This window comes from Corvus moneduloides, chromosome 9 (genome assembly GCF_009650955.1).
Source record: "Corvus moneduloides isolate bCorMon1 chromosome 9, bCorMon1.pri, whole genome shotgun sequence".
NCBI classification, from domain to species: domain Eukaryota; kingdom Metazoa; phylum Chordata; class Aves; order Passeriformes; family Corvidae; genus Corvus; species Corvus moneduloides.
The window spans coordinates 9,628,325-9,648,558 of record NC_045484.1 but is presented as its reverse complement, the minus strand read 5'-3'; the positions used below and the strand labels follow the sequence as shown (position 1 = coordinate 9,648,558).

The window sequence follows — 20,234 nt, the reverse complement described above, 5'->3', positions numbered from 1 at the left end:
TTTCAGTTTATATTTGTATACTTTCTTTCCATACAATCTAAAATCCTTTCTCCCAGGGCTAACTTTTAACACTTGTCCTCCCAGAGAAGACTAGAGCTCATATTCTGCAGAAATAGCACTGGAGATTTCAAAGGAGCTGTAACTTTTACTGTTTAAATTATACCCAGAAGATAGCATATATATTTGCAATACACTACATTTATGTAGCCTACTAACATCTCTCACTTTTTAATACAAGTGTGCATATATTTTTACAATACTAACTCCAAATGAGATATTTATGAGATAAGGCAGTGGCAGAGATATACCATGAAGCTCTTCATGGTATATCTCTGCCACTGCCTTACACTGTGCAAGGAGTCCTTTGGTTAGGTAGGCTGGGAGCTTGATACAGCTGAGTGAATTAACTCTGTTCTTTATATGCCAAATTTCCAGTTTAACTTAATGGTATTTGCAATGGGATTCTACAAATGTGTACACATGTGCCTTGTCCTCACAAAGAAGAATGCAAACTCAATTAGTGTTCACTCCCAAGCACTGGGAATGGAGAAGGGTTTTTCAGACCATTAAAACCATCACTGCATCTGCATATTGTTACCTGTGCTTTTCTTAAAGTAGAATAAATTCTCTGTGAAAAAGTATCAATTAAAACATGACATTAAACCAAGTTTGTATTTAGGTAAAAAGTGGTGAATTACTACAGCAAGAGCAAATCAATCACTGGAAAAATAACACACTGCCTAACATGAAGAGAGACATCCAAATGGCCTCAGGCTCCATCCTTCATGCATCAGTAGAAATCGATGAATATCACTATACCAACAAACCTGAAAATGTTTCCAAGATTGCAGGTCCAGATCAAGCACCTGACACCAAAGAGGAAGCACTTCCATCTGCCACACTGGCTCTACATGAAGGAAGTCTAAAGGTGCAGGAGGGATGGAAGCAGCAACGTGAGTCAGGGGCGACTTCCTGGACAGCCAGAGGGCCGACAGCCAGGCAAAGATGTTTACACCTGGGCACATCACACCATATTTCTCTTCCACTTTATAATTTTCATGGATTTTTTTTATTTAATAGTTTGCATTATTAAGGTTTTTAAATAGTTTCCTATTAATACAATTTCTCTAATTTAAATTTTAAAAAAACCCCAACAAGTAATTGTCTGCTTAACAAAATTACAAATATTAGAAAACAGCATAAAAACAGTTGATTTTAATAAAGTTGCTCTGACAGATCATAAATGCCAGTGAAAAGAAATACAGAAAATTAGTTCTGTTTAATTATTAATCTACTGATGGTACAAAGCTAGTGCAATGTACCTGGAAGTGTCCTTGAAATGCCTCTGGCCTTTGTAAGCAAGAAGGTGGTCAGAATTTATTTTTGCAGAAGATGAACAACCCCTGCATCCCCAGAGAATCCTTTGAATCTCCCAGATCTAGAAAATCTGCCTGCTATGATGTTTAAACCTCATTTTTGTTTCTGTAGCATGCAGACAACTCCAATCTGAGTTGAGAAACTAAGAAGTCTTTTTTGATTTCCTCTACCTTCCTCATAGAAAGGCTTCACCTATGAAGAAGGCATGAGCTGGGCTGGTGCTTGCCAATTTGGTCATTACATTACTAAATCCATTGACAGCAATATTCAAACACTCACCAGTAAGATTGCAAGCACTGGACACTAAAACAATATTAAATCTAATTATTTTTAGCAAAGAATCATCAAAGAGCTGAAATTCAGAAAGAATTTTGGATATTAAAACAATAGCAGAAATACAAAAAGCAAGTGTACCACAAAGATAATGAGCAGAGAGACCAAGCCAGGATCTATTTGTAATCAAACTGGTTTCTCCTCCAGCAACTACATTGTGAAGCATCTAGATGGAATCTGTGGTCAAGAAACAGCTAACAGTTCAAAAACTCAGCATCACATACTGTCAGCCATTCCCAGCATTATTATGAGTGAAATCTCCTGTCTCTGTATGACAAGAACTCATGGGGATTTTGGATTTGAGCTTGTTTTTGAGCTAAAAGCTTTGAAGCACTTTTTGTTCTGAAATGTGGCATCACAATGAATTTTGCAACAGATCATTTCCCTAATGATCACATTTCCTGTAGAGAGACTTTACATCTTCCTCTATGAATGCACCAACACTGCAACACATTCTGCAACAGCTTCCACCTCCAGTGGAAAGGCTCTTATAGTCCCAAAGATTGAAAGAGGACTCAAAGAAATGTGTCACTGACTTAAGTCCTGGGTCAGGTCTCTGCATCACCAGCACAGCTGAGCTGTTTTGATTTGGGGGTTGGATTTATTTTACAAGGTAGATGGTAACTTCTATAACAATCTGCCTGACTAAGACCTATCATCACTCTGATCATGTTAATTCTCATTTGCATTTGCCTCCTGCAGTGCCACAATAATTCCAGATCACAAAATAAATGCAGCTGCTAAACATACTGAGCCCTGCTACAAAATTACTGGGACATTATTGTTGTTTCTCTGCTCTTGATTTACTCTTGCTCATGTTCATTAAAAAACACGACACTCTGACCTGATCCAAGCATCCAAGCGACCCTTTTACTTGTGCTCAATTTGATACCTCTGATTGGAATTAGGTAGAAATTTTCTGTGGAAAAATTTCTGACAGGAATTCTCTCCCAGGAAGAAGGATTAATGCCATCAAGTCCTCCTGCAGTAGTCTTTGCTAAATATCGTATTGAGTTCTTGTGTCCACCCTTTGCTTGGATGACAAGTACTTTATGAAGAAGGTTAGCCCAGGATTTCTGCAACCGTCTGATGTGATTTCCAGGCCTCCTACCATGCTGCTGATTGACCAACAGTGTTCATTAAATTAATGGTTCATTTCATACAATAAGCAGTGTTAGACTCTTGGTTTGGGTTGTTCAATATGGCTTTTTGCTTCAGTTTGCTACAAAGTATGTGACTTCCTTTATGAAATTACAGTCACAACCAATCAACTTCAATGTTTGGATTAAAAAATGCTCCTTGTTTAGTCTTAATTTCTGATCTTTTTTCTTTTGCTTCTTACTCACCAAAAGGTTGAGTATTTCTTTTTGTTTAGCAGCTTTCCAAGTGACCTTTCAGAAGTCAGCTATCTGAATGTTTCCATTTAACACAGAAATAATAACTTTTGTTTGCTGAAGTGTTCTGATCTCTGTGGAACAGTAAGATATTTATGAAGGTGCACTGAAGTCCATTTATGAAGTAGACATATTTTATATCAGCTCTATGAGGTGACAATTTGATATGATGAACAGGTGTCTCAAGGCTCTTTTCTTTTGCATTTCCTTTGATAAATAATGTTTAGCAGCACTTACTAAAACAAATTTTGGTCTGGTTTCTGCAAACTTTTCCCTCTAATGAAACAAATATTTTGCAAGGTAATACTGTCATTTAAAAAATGGTTTATAGGTCTCTTAAGGAAATCACATTTCTTTGTCTCACCTAAAATATGAAAGTGACCGTCACTAACATTATTTTTCACTCAAACCCACTGATATGTGTGTGAAATAATCAAGGTTTGGTACATTCCTGAAAGCAGGAGTCTATTCTAAATCCTTTAGAAGAATCTTGTGTTTCTACTTGCATACTAAACCCCCACACTGTAAAAACTGGCAGCCCGTTCATGGTTTGTGAATCCTGAATGATGTCTATGGGGTGGCCAAGAGATCAAGCCTTGTGTGTCTGGTCTGATAATGATGTAGTTTAGTTTCACTATAAGAAATCCAATTGAATTTGACCAAGTTTAAACTAGTGAATAACTCTGCTTTCCCAATAGAACAGATTTAAATAAGTAAAACAGTAAGACCTTATTAACATTGATTTTAAAGTCAAGCTATTTTGTCTTGGCAAAACTCTCACATAGTTTGAAAGCTTCTCCAGGTAAGAATCTTCTGAAGAGACACTACAATAATTTCTCCGAGCAGAATTCCTCCCCCACACCTGTAAGAATTGCCTATACTCTTTCTTAGACTGGAAGAATGGCAGTATTCTGCCTACACTTCCTGGAAACTGTGCCTAGGTCTGTGTGTCTGCTTTTATCAAAATATCCATCAAAGGTCAGGTAATTTTCCATACTCATCTAGAGATGAAGATGCTACCTATCTTGATGAATCAGTTCAAGAGTGTTAGTGCTTTTCCCTCAAAATGGATCAGATATAATCACTAAGAAAATGAAGTGCATTATTTCCATGACTGTTTCCAAGCATGCTCAGAATTACAATCGTAGCAGATTGGGCAGCTTGTTCCACTGTGTCCCCCCAGTCAGCTCTTCCCTGGCTTTGGAGTTGCTGGCAGGAGACAAGAGGCTGAGCAGCAAATCAGTCAGTAAGGGCTAACTAGACTTCTGCACTAGTTCTGGCAGCTATAAGAAAGTATGAGCATGGGACACTGAGCACTAGTTCTAGAAAAGAAAAAAGACAAAAAAGAGTAGAGAAAAGAGGTGGGGGGAATGCTATCACTGAAGAAATACTGGAGATAAGCCAGCAGGTTTTCATCCTCTTTAGACCTGTGATTGTGCCTGCAGTACTAATTTACTCCTTTAATGAGAAAGAAACCCCATGATTTACTGGGAAGGAAAACCATGCCATTTGTTTTAGCATCAGGACTGCAGTTGCCCCTACAAGTTATCAATAAGTCAGCACATTCATTTTAAGCCATTACAAAGGTCACAATTTCCAAAACAGATAAGGGATTTAGGACCCTAAGTGATCCTCAAAATGTTCACTAAAAAAAAAAAATCTGTCATATTCCTCAGCAAAGAATACAAAGACACTTGACTGAAATCAGTTTGTGCTGCAGGGATCCTAACATGACTCAAAGAAACTAAAATATTTTCTTTTACTATTAAATTCTTATCTTGGCATTACGGCAGTAACACAAAATTTACTTGAATTAATCTTAGAAAGACCTGAAATAGTCAGCAAATCAGTTTTCTTTCTTCAAACTTTTCTTATACTTGGGCAAAAATATTAAATATTTCTATACAATATTTTGCAATATGTTTCCTACCAACATCCACTGTCCAAAAAAATAAAATAAAAATAAAGCCTACAGCTCAAAACAGAGACAGTGCAGTGATTTTTCAGAAGATGTTTTTCCTACTTCCATCTCAATTCTATGCTCCATTAAATGGGAATTATACTGCCCTTTGTCCAAACTGAAACTTAAAACATTCTGAAAACTGTAATTCCACATTTCCTGTAGAAATACAGATCTAGTGAAGATTGTTAAAAATATTCTTAATATTCATGTGATTTACCTTTAATGTGGCAACTACTTTAAGATATTTCAGTCCTTTGTGCAAGAATCAGGAAGGTCTCATAAAGGAACATTTTAAGTCTTTTGCAAGGGCTTTGCAAATAAATAACATCAACAAATGCAATGTGCATTTTGACAGTAATATTGAAAATACAAAAATAACGATAACACCAACATGATACAAGTCATTTTCATGGTCATAAAGACAACAGAAACAATTGTCATCCTCAGAAGTAAGTAGGAAAGACAGTTACCAATGGGATGCCCTTGGTCAAGAGGTACAGGGGATGTGGTAGCTTTGGCACTAAGCTTCTGCAAAGAGATGAACTGGCAGAAGAACTTCAGCACAGAATTACAGCCTGGAAAGTCACAGCATGTACCATGTACAATGACTTTTTATAATAAAATCACACATACACAAGTTGTTCCAAAAGTCATTGTCCAGGGAGCAAAGGCAATTATTCAAGAGCTGGCAAATACCATTTGCACTGCCACTGCAAAGCCCTAGTTCTTTTCCTTTCCTAACACAGACAAATATTCACAGAGATGTTTCATTCTTCGATTGCAGACTTCTGGTTTGGTCCAGCATAGAACACAGCTCCAGAGCATGTGGTGAGGATACCTTTCACCTGCAGAGCTCATTCTGTGCATGAGCCATGGAATTAGGGAGGCAGAGAACCATGAGAAAACAGAGATCTCACAGCTAGGTAGTAAAATGGAGGTTTAGGTAACAGGATTACATTCCAGTACTCACCACAGAATTCTTGTATGATGTTACAAAATCTACTCATACTAAATTTTACATGCAGCAATCATTAATAATTGGTCTGCATTTAACAGGTTCTTAATTATACCAATCTGATTCACAGAGGTGGTAACCTTTCAAAACTGCAGATTAACTGAAGCAAGAGGTGCTTTAAAGAGTAGGGTGCTTGTCGTAGATTAATCTTTCCAATTAACAGACTGATCTTCTCTTTGGGCCATTTTGTCATCACAAATATGAGACTCTGTATGTGCATAGCACTTAGCCTAGAGAAGATAAGCAGCAGCATCAAAAAGCTCAAAAAGAAACTAACATTTCTAGCTGTAGAAAGTTTTCAATAGCAATTCTGTAAATATGGCCTGAACTGTACACTGAGCAACATAGGTGTAACACATTGAATGGATTTTCATTCTCTTCACAGAAAAGAGAATCAAGTAGAGGAAGAACCTCTTTCTGAAGTTCTGAAGAACTTCTTTCATTGAAGATGCTGATTGCATCCACCACCACTGCAAAGATCTGGTATCAGCCATACATCAGACTTACCACTCTATCAGTATCTGCAGTGCTCTTCAAAGACTACCTTAGAGATTTAAAGTGATTTTTAAAAAGTGTTTAGTGTTACTGTACCTGCTTCCTCCCCCCTATGGTTACTCATTATCTCAAGGAAAGGCTGCCAGGACAGGCAGAGCTCAGATTTTACAGAAAGATGATATTAATAAACAGTTATTATACACACATTACAAAATACAGTTCCATTCAAGGCTCTGCTTAAAGCTGTATCTTATGACCAGCTACTGCATTTGCAAACAGCCATTCCAAACCCTTAGCATTTCACAACAAAACCTTTTCACTCAAACTTGCAGCCATCTAGAACCCAAAAGTCCTTATGACCCTGAAATCCAGCACAGCAAATTAAAAACCATCAATTCCACAAAAACCAACAAAACAAAACCAAAACCCCTCAACCCTCTGAAATGTTCAGTAAATATTTAAAAAAATATTCTGTACTGTATTATGGATCCAGATCACACTTGAATTATTGCAGGCAATCTCCAGAGCTTTTATCTACCGAGTTCACCATGTGATATTCAGGAAATGTGATTTTTTCTTTTCAGTCTAAATAAATCAGATAGGTCAATTACATGTCAAAATTAATTTATTATTGTTATTACTATTTATGGCCACTGAGATATGAGAATGTTGAGGGCAACCTAAAATTTTTTTGCACTGTACTGAACAGAATGTGGTCCCTCTCTTCCAAATCCAGATGCTGTTCATGTTAGCTCATCTCCTGCAGGCAGAGGAACAGCTACAAGAACTGAGAATCAGGAGGGTGGGATTACATGCTCTCCCATACAAGAGAGTAAATGTGTGTGGATGTTTGTAACACATCATCTACACATTCTGTTATTTGTTTACTGTATTTCACTCACTGGTGGGAGAATCCAATATGTTAATGAAAGGATTAAACAGCTGGAGAAAATAATAATTGCAAATAAATATAGTGCCTTTGGATGTGACCTGATTTTTATTGTTTCCATATACCAAGAGAGGAGCTTTGGAGCACGGTAAGTTTTCACCCACAGTAGTTTTATCATTAGGAGTTACCTTCCAGGATTACTTGCACTAGTTGTTGACATGTATAAAAGTTGTAAGAGTACAATGTGATGATACCTGCAATACTTGGACTCCTGTAGGAGAGTTTAATTTGAATCCCGGGAATAATTTATTGCACGTTGCTTTGAATAAGGAGTTGTATGTCCCTTTCTCAGAAAAGGAAATAAATAGCACACAGGATTATGCAATTTCTCTGGCTGGCCACATATACTGCTATCACTTTTTCCATTGTCAGTGTTTCTCTCACCTCTAGAGCATTTCCTTTTAAGAAATATCCACACTGTTCAAAATCAGATCAGAAATCCTTTGAGGACAAGACCATACTTCATTCCTACATTTGTCCAGCACCTGGCCCAGCAAGAATGATTGACCACAACTACAGCAAATAACCCTTCTACAAACACAGAAGTAAGACGGTCACATCCAAACAGAGGAGCAGCTCCTTCCTGACTTTTCAGGTATTTAGTATTCACAACTTCAGGAAAAGTTTCAGAAAATATTAACTTGCAGCTGCACACTACAGTTTTTCACATTGTCTCAGTGACCAACACATGAAAGTCCTCTGAAAATCTGACCATTTTCTTTTCATTTCTGTGTAAAAACAGTTCCCAAATGTTTTGGAGCTTACAGTCAAAGCCAGGGATATCTCCTCCAAACAGCTTTCTCAGGGCAGCTAACAGGAAATCAGATCTTGGAGTTTGAAGACCCCCAGTAGGTTTAAAGGGGGGGAAAAAAAAAAAAGAACCAAAACAGAAAAAATCCCAAACCAACAAAACCAGAAAGGAAAAATAAATTCTGTAAGATACTTGAAAGCTTTTTCAAACTTTCCACTGACATCACCACTGAGGTGAGACTCAGGTGAGCAGCAATTCTATTGTGAAGAGAAACAGAGAGCATCAGCTGCAGAGAGAGCAGCTAAAAACGGCATTTCTGGCATGCATTTTGTTATGAAAATGTCTTCCTTGCTTGGTGAGGAGTGTGGTTTTTAGAAGCTGTGCAAGCAGTCCTTCCCTTGCCATTTAAGGCATCCTCCTGCAATGACAACACACTTGTTGACATCCACATTGTAAATGGTTTTCTTTCCAATGTTAACACAAAATCTTTAACCAGCTACTGCACCAAAATTTTTTCTATTTATTCAGGACAGTGCACAACTGCATCTTAGCAGGCCATTGAGCCCAGCATTAATTGCACCAGGAAGATAAACACAGCTGTTGCTTTTTTATTAACTTTTGGAATAATTGATCCATATATCTTGCAATTTTTGTGTGACCTTTTCTCCTGAACTGTTCTATGATTTCTAATTAATTTAATGCATTCTGTGTTGATTCAAAAGGCATCTGTAGGTGAGTTCCATAACCGTATACCTCTATAAATAATGTTTTACTACATATTAAAACTTAACTACTTTATCACTTCAAAATCCTCATGGCCAAACCAACCAGTCTGCAGAAAAGTATAAAATGCTAAATTTGGCAGGCCAAGCAACACTGGATTTTATGAAAGTTTCATGTCTGAGTGTTATAAAACCTTGATCCGTTACTGTTACCGTCAAGGTTAAATAACTCTCTATATATTTCACATTCATTTCCTTGAGCTGCCTCCCTCATATTCAGCACCATTCCACTGTAAACCTATTCTAAACTCTAGATAGGAAGCTGTCACTGGCTTAAGCTGTTATTATTCCTCCATTTTTTTTCTAAGAGCAAGAGTATTGGATGTCTCTCAGAAACATTTATTTCTAAGTCATTTTATTACCAAAGACAGCAAAATCAGAAATGCTACATATTTCTTTCTGCTCTTTCACATCTTTCCCCCAAATCTTTCTTACCTCAGACTAATACACCAGACTGCAGGTGTGTGGAGGATGTAGAAAGATCTTTCACTTTTGTTGAGGCAGCACAGTTGAGCACAGAAGCATTAATGAAGCTGCAAATGAAGTCAAGCTTTTTTTCTGTACTTGTTAGGCAGTCTGAAGTATCCCAAATGTTACCCTTCCACTCACACATACTGCACAGGCATGAACAGTCACACACTGTATTTTGGGAGGAGGTTCCTTGGTATACGCGACCTAGGGCAATAATTTCTTACTGCCATCAGGGACCAAATTAAAAAAAAAAAAAAAAAAATCACATAATTTTAAAAATATATGTTTCATCATTTAAATTTTTCCAAGAAAGTGTGATATGAATTAAGAAATCCTCCAGATACTCTATCCAAAACTCACTAAAACTGGAAGATTTCTTTAAGGTGTATACACACATGATTTTGCATTCATTTTAGGCATCAAAAGTCTATCTTAAGAGGTTAATCAAACTGCTGCAGTAGCAGCACTGGTCATATTTCCTTTGATTATGTGAGCATAAGATTTTAAATCATATGCTGACAAAGTCGGCTTGGCCTGCACTTCTCTAGAGCAGGTGCTTAGGTTTATAACTACTACCACTGAGACTCCAAAAACGTCTCATTTACTAGACAGGCTTCCTATTGTATTTACCCTTAAATGTGGAGGATAACATGAAACCTTTGCAGCTGTGATCTGTTTAGCACACTTCAGCTCATCCACAGACACAGGAAGTAAAAGGCTGGTGGTCCTGTTCTAGTGTCTCAAGAACTTATTTATCAGCTTCAGTTATTTCACCCACATTTCACCCAATAATGGGTAAAATAGAGACTACAGTTGATGTGATCGTGTTTTACAGAATTTCAGATTTGCTGAAGTTAAGCACAGTATGGGTCGTTCTTACTCAGCACAAAAGTATCAGCTCCCCATTGACAACACCTGTGCTTTGGGACTGAGAAAAAGGTAGAAATTTATGAACAAGTCATTTGCTCCATACTTTTGCTTTCTTTGCTCACACTACCCAAGATACTTTAATGTACAGCCAGTTTCACCACATTAATTGCTGGTAGTTTACATGTTGCGAGACACAGGCATACCTGTAAATATTTAAGGAATTAGGACTCTACATTTTTCCAAAAGGTAAGTGTTACTATCTTCAGTTTGACAGATGATGAAACTGAGGTCTGGAGAAATGAAAGCAACACTTCACACCAGAAGTTTCTAAGACAACCTAGACTGCAGCTGACTTCTGTCTCTTAGATCTTATTCTAGAAGCCTGACTCGGCTTTGCCATTTATCTTACCCTATTTTTCACCTACATAGTCTTAACTGACAAGCCTCTGGAAACAGTTCAGGGCTTAATACTATGTTGGATATTCAATTCAAAGTTTTCAATATATATGATTACCCGGAAAGGCATCACTAGCCCTATATTTTTGTAACATCTCAGCTAAGGTTCTGTATTATATATTTTTCTGAGTATAAAAATCTTTCAACTCATATAGGACATATATGCTTCATTTAATGAACTACTATTTCCTTACATATTTTACAAAAAGCTTCATTGTATGGCTTCATTTCTCTATTAGACAGCTATTTTTATTATTTCTCTTACTGTTAGGAAAAGAATCTGTTTCAAAAGGCAATTAAAAATATTCCTCCATGGAGCCCACATTTTTGAAACAACAAAAAAGTCATTCATGCTCTACAAAAGGTACCTCTAGAGCTCTTTGCGAGGCAGTGGGATTATGAATGAAGAACAGACAGATTGTAAGAGAAGTCTTTGAAACTAGAGAATAGAAACCTAAGCAAGCAGGCCAGCCGAGAAGGCACTGACACAGAGGGAATAACTGCAAGAACAGTACTGCAAAGTAGTGGTATAAAAGAAAAGAAGTGGATCCTGTTAGCTATACAACACTATGGATAATATAAGCTAGCACTGAAGTGCTCACAGCTAGTTTCTAAAATCCTGGCATTGAAGGCCCCAAACTGCTTTACTTGAAAGGGAAAAAAAGCCTCGAAATAGATAAAATGCTGTAACAGTTACTGAAACACCAGTGAAAAAGATCTGTTTGCAAGTGTATGGCTAGCCTGGAAATATATCAGGACGTGAAGGCTGAAAGAACAGTCAAGTTGCAGGGAAATAAACAACTTTCGTAACTATCTGTTATTTTAATCTTGATATTTACAGGAGGAAGCCAGAGTTTTGCCAGTCTTTAAAACTTTTCACCTTTTTTTTTTTTTTTTCCACAGAAGTGCTTCAGGGCTTAAACTGAGCTTTGAAGAGAGTCAACTACTTCCTCCAAAATATACTGGATGTACTTCGTAAGTCTGTCTGAAAGAAAAAATTGCTTGATTTCTAGTTACATATGATTTAAGATAAATCAGTGTGACGATGGGTATCTCGGGATGATGCAGAAAGCAGCAGAGCTCGGGAACAGTCGCTGTCTTGCAGGCAGCGCTGGCAGTGACAGTGCCAGCAGCCAGCTCAGTGAGCCCATCTGTTCTGAGCAGGCACAAACACCCAGCCCAGCCCTGCCTAAGCCACTGCACTCCTGTAACACGGGTGCTCTGCTGGGCGTTCAGAGGATCTCACAGCCCAGAGCTGAACTCTTGCTAGCAAGCCTTGCCCAGCACTTCACACCTTCTTGCAGCACTTCTCATTCCTCTGCTGTCTTGGGTTCTACCCCCGTGCTGCGCTCTCCCTGCTTTAGCTCTCACCCTGGGACTGGCAGCAGAGGAGGAACAGCCTCCCAAAGAAGGGGGAATGACTCAGGGCAAGTTTGCCCTGCACAGGGCGGTGCAGAGACACTTGGGCTAACCACACCGGGTAGTTGACTATGTACAAAAAGTCAAGCCATGATGCAGAGAGGTCACTGTGGGGTTAATTTCTTCTGCCTTTCTAGTGGACCAGATTTATGCTTATGAATATTAACTCTTCAAGTAGATTGAGAATTTAAACAGAGGACAGAACATTTCCATGACTTGGTGTTCTTCCCTAACTCTCAGCATGATACACTAAATACCACAATGCAGCTGCACAGCAAAGAAAACAGAATATGTACAATATACCCGCATCTTCAGTGTGGAGACTGCTGCTTGTTTAATGCATACACAGGCTACCAGACCAACAAGCAGTTTTGCAGATAGGTCATGGGAGTCAGAAAAACAGAGCTTGATTCCTGACACTTGACACATTTTGGAAAGTCACTTCATCCTGTTTCCTCCCCCCATTTCTTCTGCCTTATTTAATTATATCTGCAGTGTTTCTAACACATTTGCTGTTGATTTGTTCTTCAGAACCTAAATATATAAATATAAATTCACCAAATTAAAACTAAAGGAAGTAGTTCCAAATACCAAGCCACCAAGAGCTGGACTTTCTTTAGAACTGGTCTCTGCATGGCAGTATTTTTGGCTTTAGGTCTACACTGGTAAAATACTCTTAGTATATCAACATACTGATGTGAGTGAATAAAAATGAGTAGAACATGTCTTTTCCATACTATGTAAGGAAGACCCATTAGTCCAGAACCAATGTCTCTTGTACTGTCTGCATCAACAGACATACTGATAGCACATCAACCATTCAGCCATCTGCTTGTTACGTTTGCACAGGTTTAGGTGAATGAGTAAAGAAAATCATATATTTAGTCCAAATCAGTATCTAATTTCAGTCCAGAATCCAAGCAGTTCAGCCAGAGTGCTGCTGAGCTCCAACCAACTTGTATCTGGGTTGTAGCTTAGGTATGACACCATAATGAAACTAAACTGCTTCCAGTTTAGCAGTTGCTTGTGTCTGGCCAGCCCAGGGAGCGAGCAGAACTGCAGGCCACCTGTGTGCACACCAACTCCCTGCCTCAGTTCATTGGGAATAAAGTACTGGGGTGGTGCACAATGTGTAAAGCAGGCAATTTGTTGTAAATGATTAAGAGGTCCCTGAGTGCAGGACTCTAGGGTATGCATTTCAGAAATCCTCAAATGCACCGCTATAACAAAAAGGAACAGTCCTAAACAGAACCTGCACTGGGGCATCCATAAGAGGACAACATCAGTGGTGATGCTCTAAAGCGTTTGCTTTCTTCTACCTTAATATACATTCTCCTGCCAGCGCAATTCCCCTTGTACTTTATCCTACTCATGAAACAAACCAATATTACTAAGTTCCACTACTTAAAAAATTAGGTTGGCCAGACTCTTTCCAAGGCGATAGACTGATCTGTGAAAAAGATTCTCACAGAAAATTGGAGCCATAGGATGAGCTATGCTGATCTCTCTGCAAAGAAAATGTAACACTTCCAACTGGAAACTTGCACAGCTGTTGGGCATGGAGACTGCACGGCCAGATTTCATGCATGTGCTGCTTTTGGCTGGGGTAGAGTTAATTTTCTTCACATTATCTATCATGGGGCTATCTTTGGATTTGTGATGAATCCAAATAATAATCCTGGGATGTTTTCATTACTGCTGTGCAGTGCTTACACAGTCAAGGCTTTTCCTACTTCTTGTAACACCCCACTGAGTGAGGAGGTTGTGGGTGCACAACAAGTTGGGAGAGGACACAGTTGGGACAGGTAACCCACCTGCCTAAAGGGATATTCCATATGGCATCGTGCTCAGTATATGGAGCTGAAGGAAGGAGGAAGTGGGGACATTCAGAGTGATGGCATTTTTGTTCCCAAGTCACAATTACAAGTGATAGAGACCTGCTTTCCTGGGGATGTCTGAACACCTGCCTGCCCAGGGGAAGCAGTGAATTAATTCCTTGTTTTTCTTTACCCACAAAACGTTTTTTATCTCAGCCCCTGATTTTTCTCACTTTTACCCTTCCAATTGTCTCCCCAGTCCCACCAGGAGGCAGTGAGCATGCAGCTGTGTGGGGCTGTTACCAGCTGGGGTTAAACCACAGCAGCCCTCTTTGGCACCCAATGTAGGGCTCAAAGGGTTTCAGATAACAACAGATCTGATTGGAATGTGTTAGATGGAATTTACAGCCTTTGTGGCTCTTTGGCTGCTTTGGGCAGACTCCTGTGCTTGCCCTGGGCTTGATGCTTTACAGTTCGTTAGTGTAGTGCTCATCAGTGGCTGCTTTTTGCTTTCCCTGCTGTTGTGCTGCTGATCCCCTCACTCTGCAATGCCTGGGAACATTTTGAGGACAGCCATGAGGATGCACAGGGACTGGAACATGGCCAGGGAATCACTGCTGTTTCTGTGCTGCTGTACTGGACACTCCAGAACTCCAGTGTGAACTGAAGTCAAAGGGACTGCAACCTGTGGAGGAGTCCACGTAGGAGCAGGATATCCTGAAGTTTATTTAGCCATTAATAAGTCCATGGCAGAGCAGGTACATCTTGAAGTGGCTGTGGCTGTGTCAGTGCCACAGCAGGTGCACCCCTGAAGGTGTCATGGCCCAAGGACAGGTGGGTGCTGCAGCAGGCACACCTTGAAGCACCTGTGGCTGTTCATGAAGCTGTGCTGGAGGACGTGAAATCATGTGGCCATGGATAAACCCACAGCAGAGCAGGAACACCCTGCAGGGACTGCAGCCAGGGGCGAGGCCGTGTTGGGCAGGTTTGCTTTCTGCGGGGATGGTGGCTGTGGGTGAGTCCGTGCTGGAGTGGATCTGTTTCTGAGGGCACTGAGGCCCATGGACAGGGCCGTGCTGGAACAGCTGCCCCTCAGAGCCACTGTGGCACAACTATGGCTGTGCATAAATCCATGCAGCAGCTGGTGTGTCCCTGAAGAGACTGGCTCATAGACAAGGCTCTGCTTGGAGCAGGTACAACCCTAAGGGCCTGCTGCCTATGGATAAATCCAAGCTGGAATAAGGGCAAGGGGATGAGTTCATTGCACTGTTAAACCCGATAGGGAGTGGGTAAGAGATTGTAATAGAAATACCTTTAAATTGTTGTAACCCATGATTTGAGTTGCATATTATAGGAAATACTATAACAAGAACCACCCAAACCAATGGAGGAGAAGCCTTACAGGAAGCAGAGCAAGCACAGCAGGAACGCCAACAGAGCTGGCTTTGGTGCACAACAACCACGAAACAAACCACCTCTCCTGTCCTGAGTATGACAACATGGAGCCCACAGTCCTGGACTAAATGGACTCCGTGCGCAGGTGGTGGACATTTTATGCACACTTTGCAGTGGTTGATAGGCTAAGGGAATAATATCTGTGTATTATACCAAAGGATGGGAAGTCAGGTAGTGGTTAATGTTGTATTGGACAGCATGGGACATAAACAGTATGGGATACAGAAGAAATCCGTGTATTATCAACCCGGTTTTCAGCACAAACCCGAAACAGAGTCCCATGCTAGCTGTGTCCAAAATTAACACTATCCCACACAAAACCAGCACAGTGTGCCTGCTGAAGCTTGATACTTTTAAGCTGGAAAGAAACCATTCACACCCAAAACCAGCAAGCAATTATTTAGTTTCCTGAAATAAAGGAAGTGGCTCAGAAGTGGGTGAAAGCTTTTGAAAGCTGTCAGATTGCTAATACTTTTGTGAAGGAAGGGGGAACTTGAAATAATGATCTAATGGAAACAGTGCTTGTTCTGCTAGCATTTCTTATTCCTAAAATGAAGCAAAGGTGTTTCTCTGACTTTTTTGGCTTGGGTTAGGGGTTTTTGGGGGAGGGCTTTGGGGCATTTTTCAGGTTTTTGGGGTGTTTGGTTACCACTACATGTCTCTTTTCCTTATCAGAAAAATTAGCTGGATTCATGCTTTTTATTTGAAGGATTTAAAGAGTTGAAAAGGCCTTTGTGCAGGCTCTAAGTTCTTCTATTTTGTTTGGTTTAATGTAGTTTGATGCTCCTAAAAGTGGCGTGATGATTACAGGAAATAAGTGGTGTTCTATAGGATGTCTGAGCTTGTGGAGGAAGTCAGACAACCTTAAAATTTCTTCTGCTAAGTTTTCAAAATCACTAGATACAAGAGTATCCAATATGATATATTGGAAAATAATTTTAGTAATAACAATAGAAGTCCCAGTGCCCACCCAACACTTACAATCAAGTGCCTGAAAACTGATTGCCATAGAACCAAGAACACCCTTTCGAAGTGCTGCTCCTCCATTAACAAACCCCTCCCTGGGAGACTGCCCAGTCTCCCTTGGCCACAAGGCAGAGCAATCTGCACAGCAAATATGGAGTATAATGGTTCTGTCACCCTGACAGGAGAAGCAATCTCTGTGCCAAACATCATAAAAACAAGGTCTATGAAGTTGTGTACTTGATACTACAGCATGAGATTTAATTGCTTTAAGTGTAGTAGAGAGGAGTGAAAATATCATTTCCTTAAGGCTCTTCAGTTTAGTAAATGTAAAGAGGAACTGGCTCAAGTTAGTCTACTGTGTGTGAACAGGGAAAAATAACTATTACTTGAAATAAAATGCTATTACCCATTTATCGGTCTTCCAGCCCTCTCTGTCAGCTAACATGTTGACTGACTGTGGAGGTGGCTGAGAGAGCAGACAGTAGCCTGCCTTTTCTGAAGAAAAGGTAGCAGTGGGAAGTCTCAGAAGGACTTATAAAATGGAAAGTAGGACAGCAGATAAAAAAAAAGGACAGGAAAAGCAAGAGATTTTGTTCTTTTCCTCTACAGTGCAGCATTCACTTGTTTTCTTATAATATCCAGCAGCTATCAACCAGATTTATGCAGTGCTGTCTCTGTTCAGGGACTTTGAGGGACAAGAGAGCTAATGTTCAGGCTTCAAACGCTCTTCTTAGCTGGTTATCAACTAAAGGCAGATCATTTTGTTGCTTACATCAGTATAAACCTGGAGTTACTATAGTGACAGGAGGGTAGAAGCATGAATAAATTCAATGTAAATGAAAAGAGATTTCAGCCCTGAATATAACTCGCTGCCATTTCAGAAAAAATATTTCAAGCCACTTTTTAGGGTCAACGTTACTCTAGAGAAAAGTTTTTGTGTCTGCCGTCAACTATCCCAAATTACATTACTAGCTAAACTGATGGAAGATACATATGCATAAAATGTTGCATTTTCTACTGATGAAAAAATATTTTCCTGCACATGGATACTTTTTTGTATTTTTATTAAGTATTACCTCGAGATTAATTGCTTTTCTTGCTACTCTCTTTATCTGTCACATCTAACATGTTTTGCAAGTTTGTCCTCTTGGGTTCTTTCTCTCATAGAAGTAAAAAAAGTCAAGCAACAAATTCACCTGCAGTGAGGTAATTAAATGTTCCAAAGACTATTTAAGGGGCAATTTTTACAAAATAAATAAATAACGTCTATTTTACAAAATAAGTAATTTACCAATTGTAGAGATTAGTTTACAACTTCTAGAATTTTTTACTAATCCTCCTGCAGTAAAAAAATCAAAACTTGAGGAACTGTAAGCAGATTCTGTGATCAGGGAGTGGCTAACATTGATGGGAAGATTTTTTCTTGAAGGATTTAAACACAGAAAACAAAGTATTGCATCATGAGATGAAGCTAAACATAAAAACTACATTGAACAGGTTCACATAAGAGACCTAAATGTATTCTTTTTCAAATACAGCTACAAATGTGTGGGGCTTTTTAAATGGTTTGTGTAACTCTCACATAGGACCACGCAGAAGACATTTTAGCCTAGTACATGATGTGTCAGTCTTCCTGACCTAGGTTCTTACACCATTGCATACAATTGTATTCTAATTTCTGAACCAAGAATATATTTCTCCACTTTACAAAGCTTTTCATTGGTTTTACATCTACAGAGGATATTGAGGGATCAAAATGAGAGAAAAAAATATCAGTTGTGACCTACCTTTGAGAAAAGCATCCTGTCCCAGAAATGCAACACCAAATGCTAAGAGTTTAAGCCACAAAAACATGGTTATTTCTGGAAATCAGGTGTATCCTTATGAAACAGCATGTGTCTCTCTCTGGAAAGCAAAATAAATGTTATCTGTCTGCCAAAGAATTTCTTCACCAAACTTGAACCCAAAAGGAGACTAACTAGGCACATACATTGCACTGTCTGCTTATCTGTGAAGGAGTTGCTTCCTCTGTAACCCTAACTAACCACTCGCAAACTCGCAATGCACTTCAGTGATGTCAGAGACAATTACTTCTTCAAAAAAACTTCTTTCAGTTTCCAGGAAGTCAAAGGGGTTTTTCTTAAGTTCCTGCAGTAATACTTAGCTTCCTTAATTCAACTAAAATAGATTATTTTCAGCTATTTCTTTCTTTGTATTTAGGAGCTACACAAGATTTCACTTTTCACAGGACTGGATTTAGCCAAGTCATTTTTTCTCTTCATATGCACTTTTCTACTGCACACATTCACTGATTCCCTTATATGTTATGTATGTTTCTTGAGATTTCTGTTGAGAGGAAGAGAAACCCTAACCACGAGTCATGAAAACACTTGTTCTGACAACAAGGCCTTCATAAAAAGATGCATCCTCAGGTGAAGTAACTGATGATTAAATGAAAACCCTTTCAACATGGAGCTGAACTTGTTCTCTAGGAGTCCCTTCTAATCCTAAATATTTTGTGATTCTGTGGGATATATTTCTGAATCTTTCTACAAGGATGTCTTTCTGGGTATGACAGCAATACACAACAAATGGATAGAGGCAGTCTAATTCTGTTTTCTATAATGTTTAGAATTAGAGAACTCAATACCATTCTTAACCATGATTTTGCCGGAGGATTGTTGTCACTTTCATGGACTTGATGCAAGGTACACAAAAGACATCTTCCCTGACTGCATGCACTGAGGAAGTTCTCAACAACTTGGTAACAAATGCCCCTTATATAGTAGACTAAAAGGGGAAGAAATGTTGGGATTTCTTCTCTTATTTAAGATTTCTGAGGTTCTAAAAGAACCAGCAGAACCCTGTCATAAGACAGGTAAAGAAGGGAAGAGAATACTTTTGTGCTGCCTATTCATAAGTCCTTCAGAAACCTAAGTATCACACAGGAAAAAGTTGCACAAATTCACATATTAATTCACAAATTACCTGTGTGAATCAAACTCCTCATAAGATTAAACACATCTTCTACAATTTTGAGTCAAGTCCTACAGGCCAAAATCTTAGATTCCATTAAGCAGTATGTCTCTATACAATGTGGCTGTAATAATAATTATATTGTAAATATGTTCAGAACAAAAGTAATACAATGACATTGCTCTGACATTCCAGAGACTCCAATTTTGATATAAAATAACTTCATCATCCTGGAGTTGTCACAAATTAAATTCAGACTAGTTATACGTTGCTTGCAGCACCGACATCTCAGTCCCTTTTATCTTAGACAAAACCAGGATAACAGCATGGCTGAAGTGTGCCATCTGATGAGCGGAGTGCATGGCATCCTGTGGAGAATCTCTCCTAAAGGTTCTCAAAAAAACCTGGCTCCATTCCTACCTGACCTTCCCCAGCAGTTTTATACCACCTCCACTCAACTCCTCAAGCTGCGACCCCAAGACAAATTCCTGCAGAGTGGATCTTTTCTGGCTGTGTGATATTGACAGAGCTTCCACAGCACTGAAATATTGCAACATACCCTATCTATTATTAGGGGAGAACATCACACACTGTAGTGATCACGCCATTCTAGGTATACTGCTAACCATAAACCATCAACTGTTAAGATTGATGACCAAAGTTACAAATTTACCTAAGAAGCACACAGAATTGTTGGAGCAAGTCCAGAGGATGGCCATGAAGTTGGTAAGAGGATTGGAGTACC

At 39.2% G+C, this 20,234-nt stretch overlaps 1 protein-coding gene across 4 annotated transcripts in view; it reads right to left on the bottom strand.

The window, feature by feature from the left end:
- The window catches only part of PTPRC (protein tyrosine phosphatase receptor type C), a 61,304-nt gene extending 42,701 nt beyond the window's left edge, over window positions 1-18,603 (bottom strand). For 2 of the 4 annotated variants that reach the window (XM_032118121.1, XM_032118123.1), the window contains exons 1-2: window positions 18,504-18,602; window positions 18,301-18,418 (exon numbers count right to left, since the gene is read on the bottom strand). In XM_032118121.1, the coding sequence (XP_031974012.1) occupies window positions 18,301-18,367 (67 nt within the window). In that variant the 5' untranslated portion in view covers window positions 18,368-18,418; window positions 18,504-18,602. The other 2 variants (XM_032118120.1, XM_032118122.1) reach the window with 2 other exon arrangements.
- Between the last annotated feature and the right edge of the window lie 1,631 nt (window positions 18,604-20,234).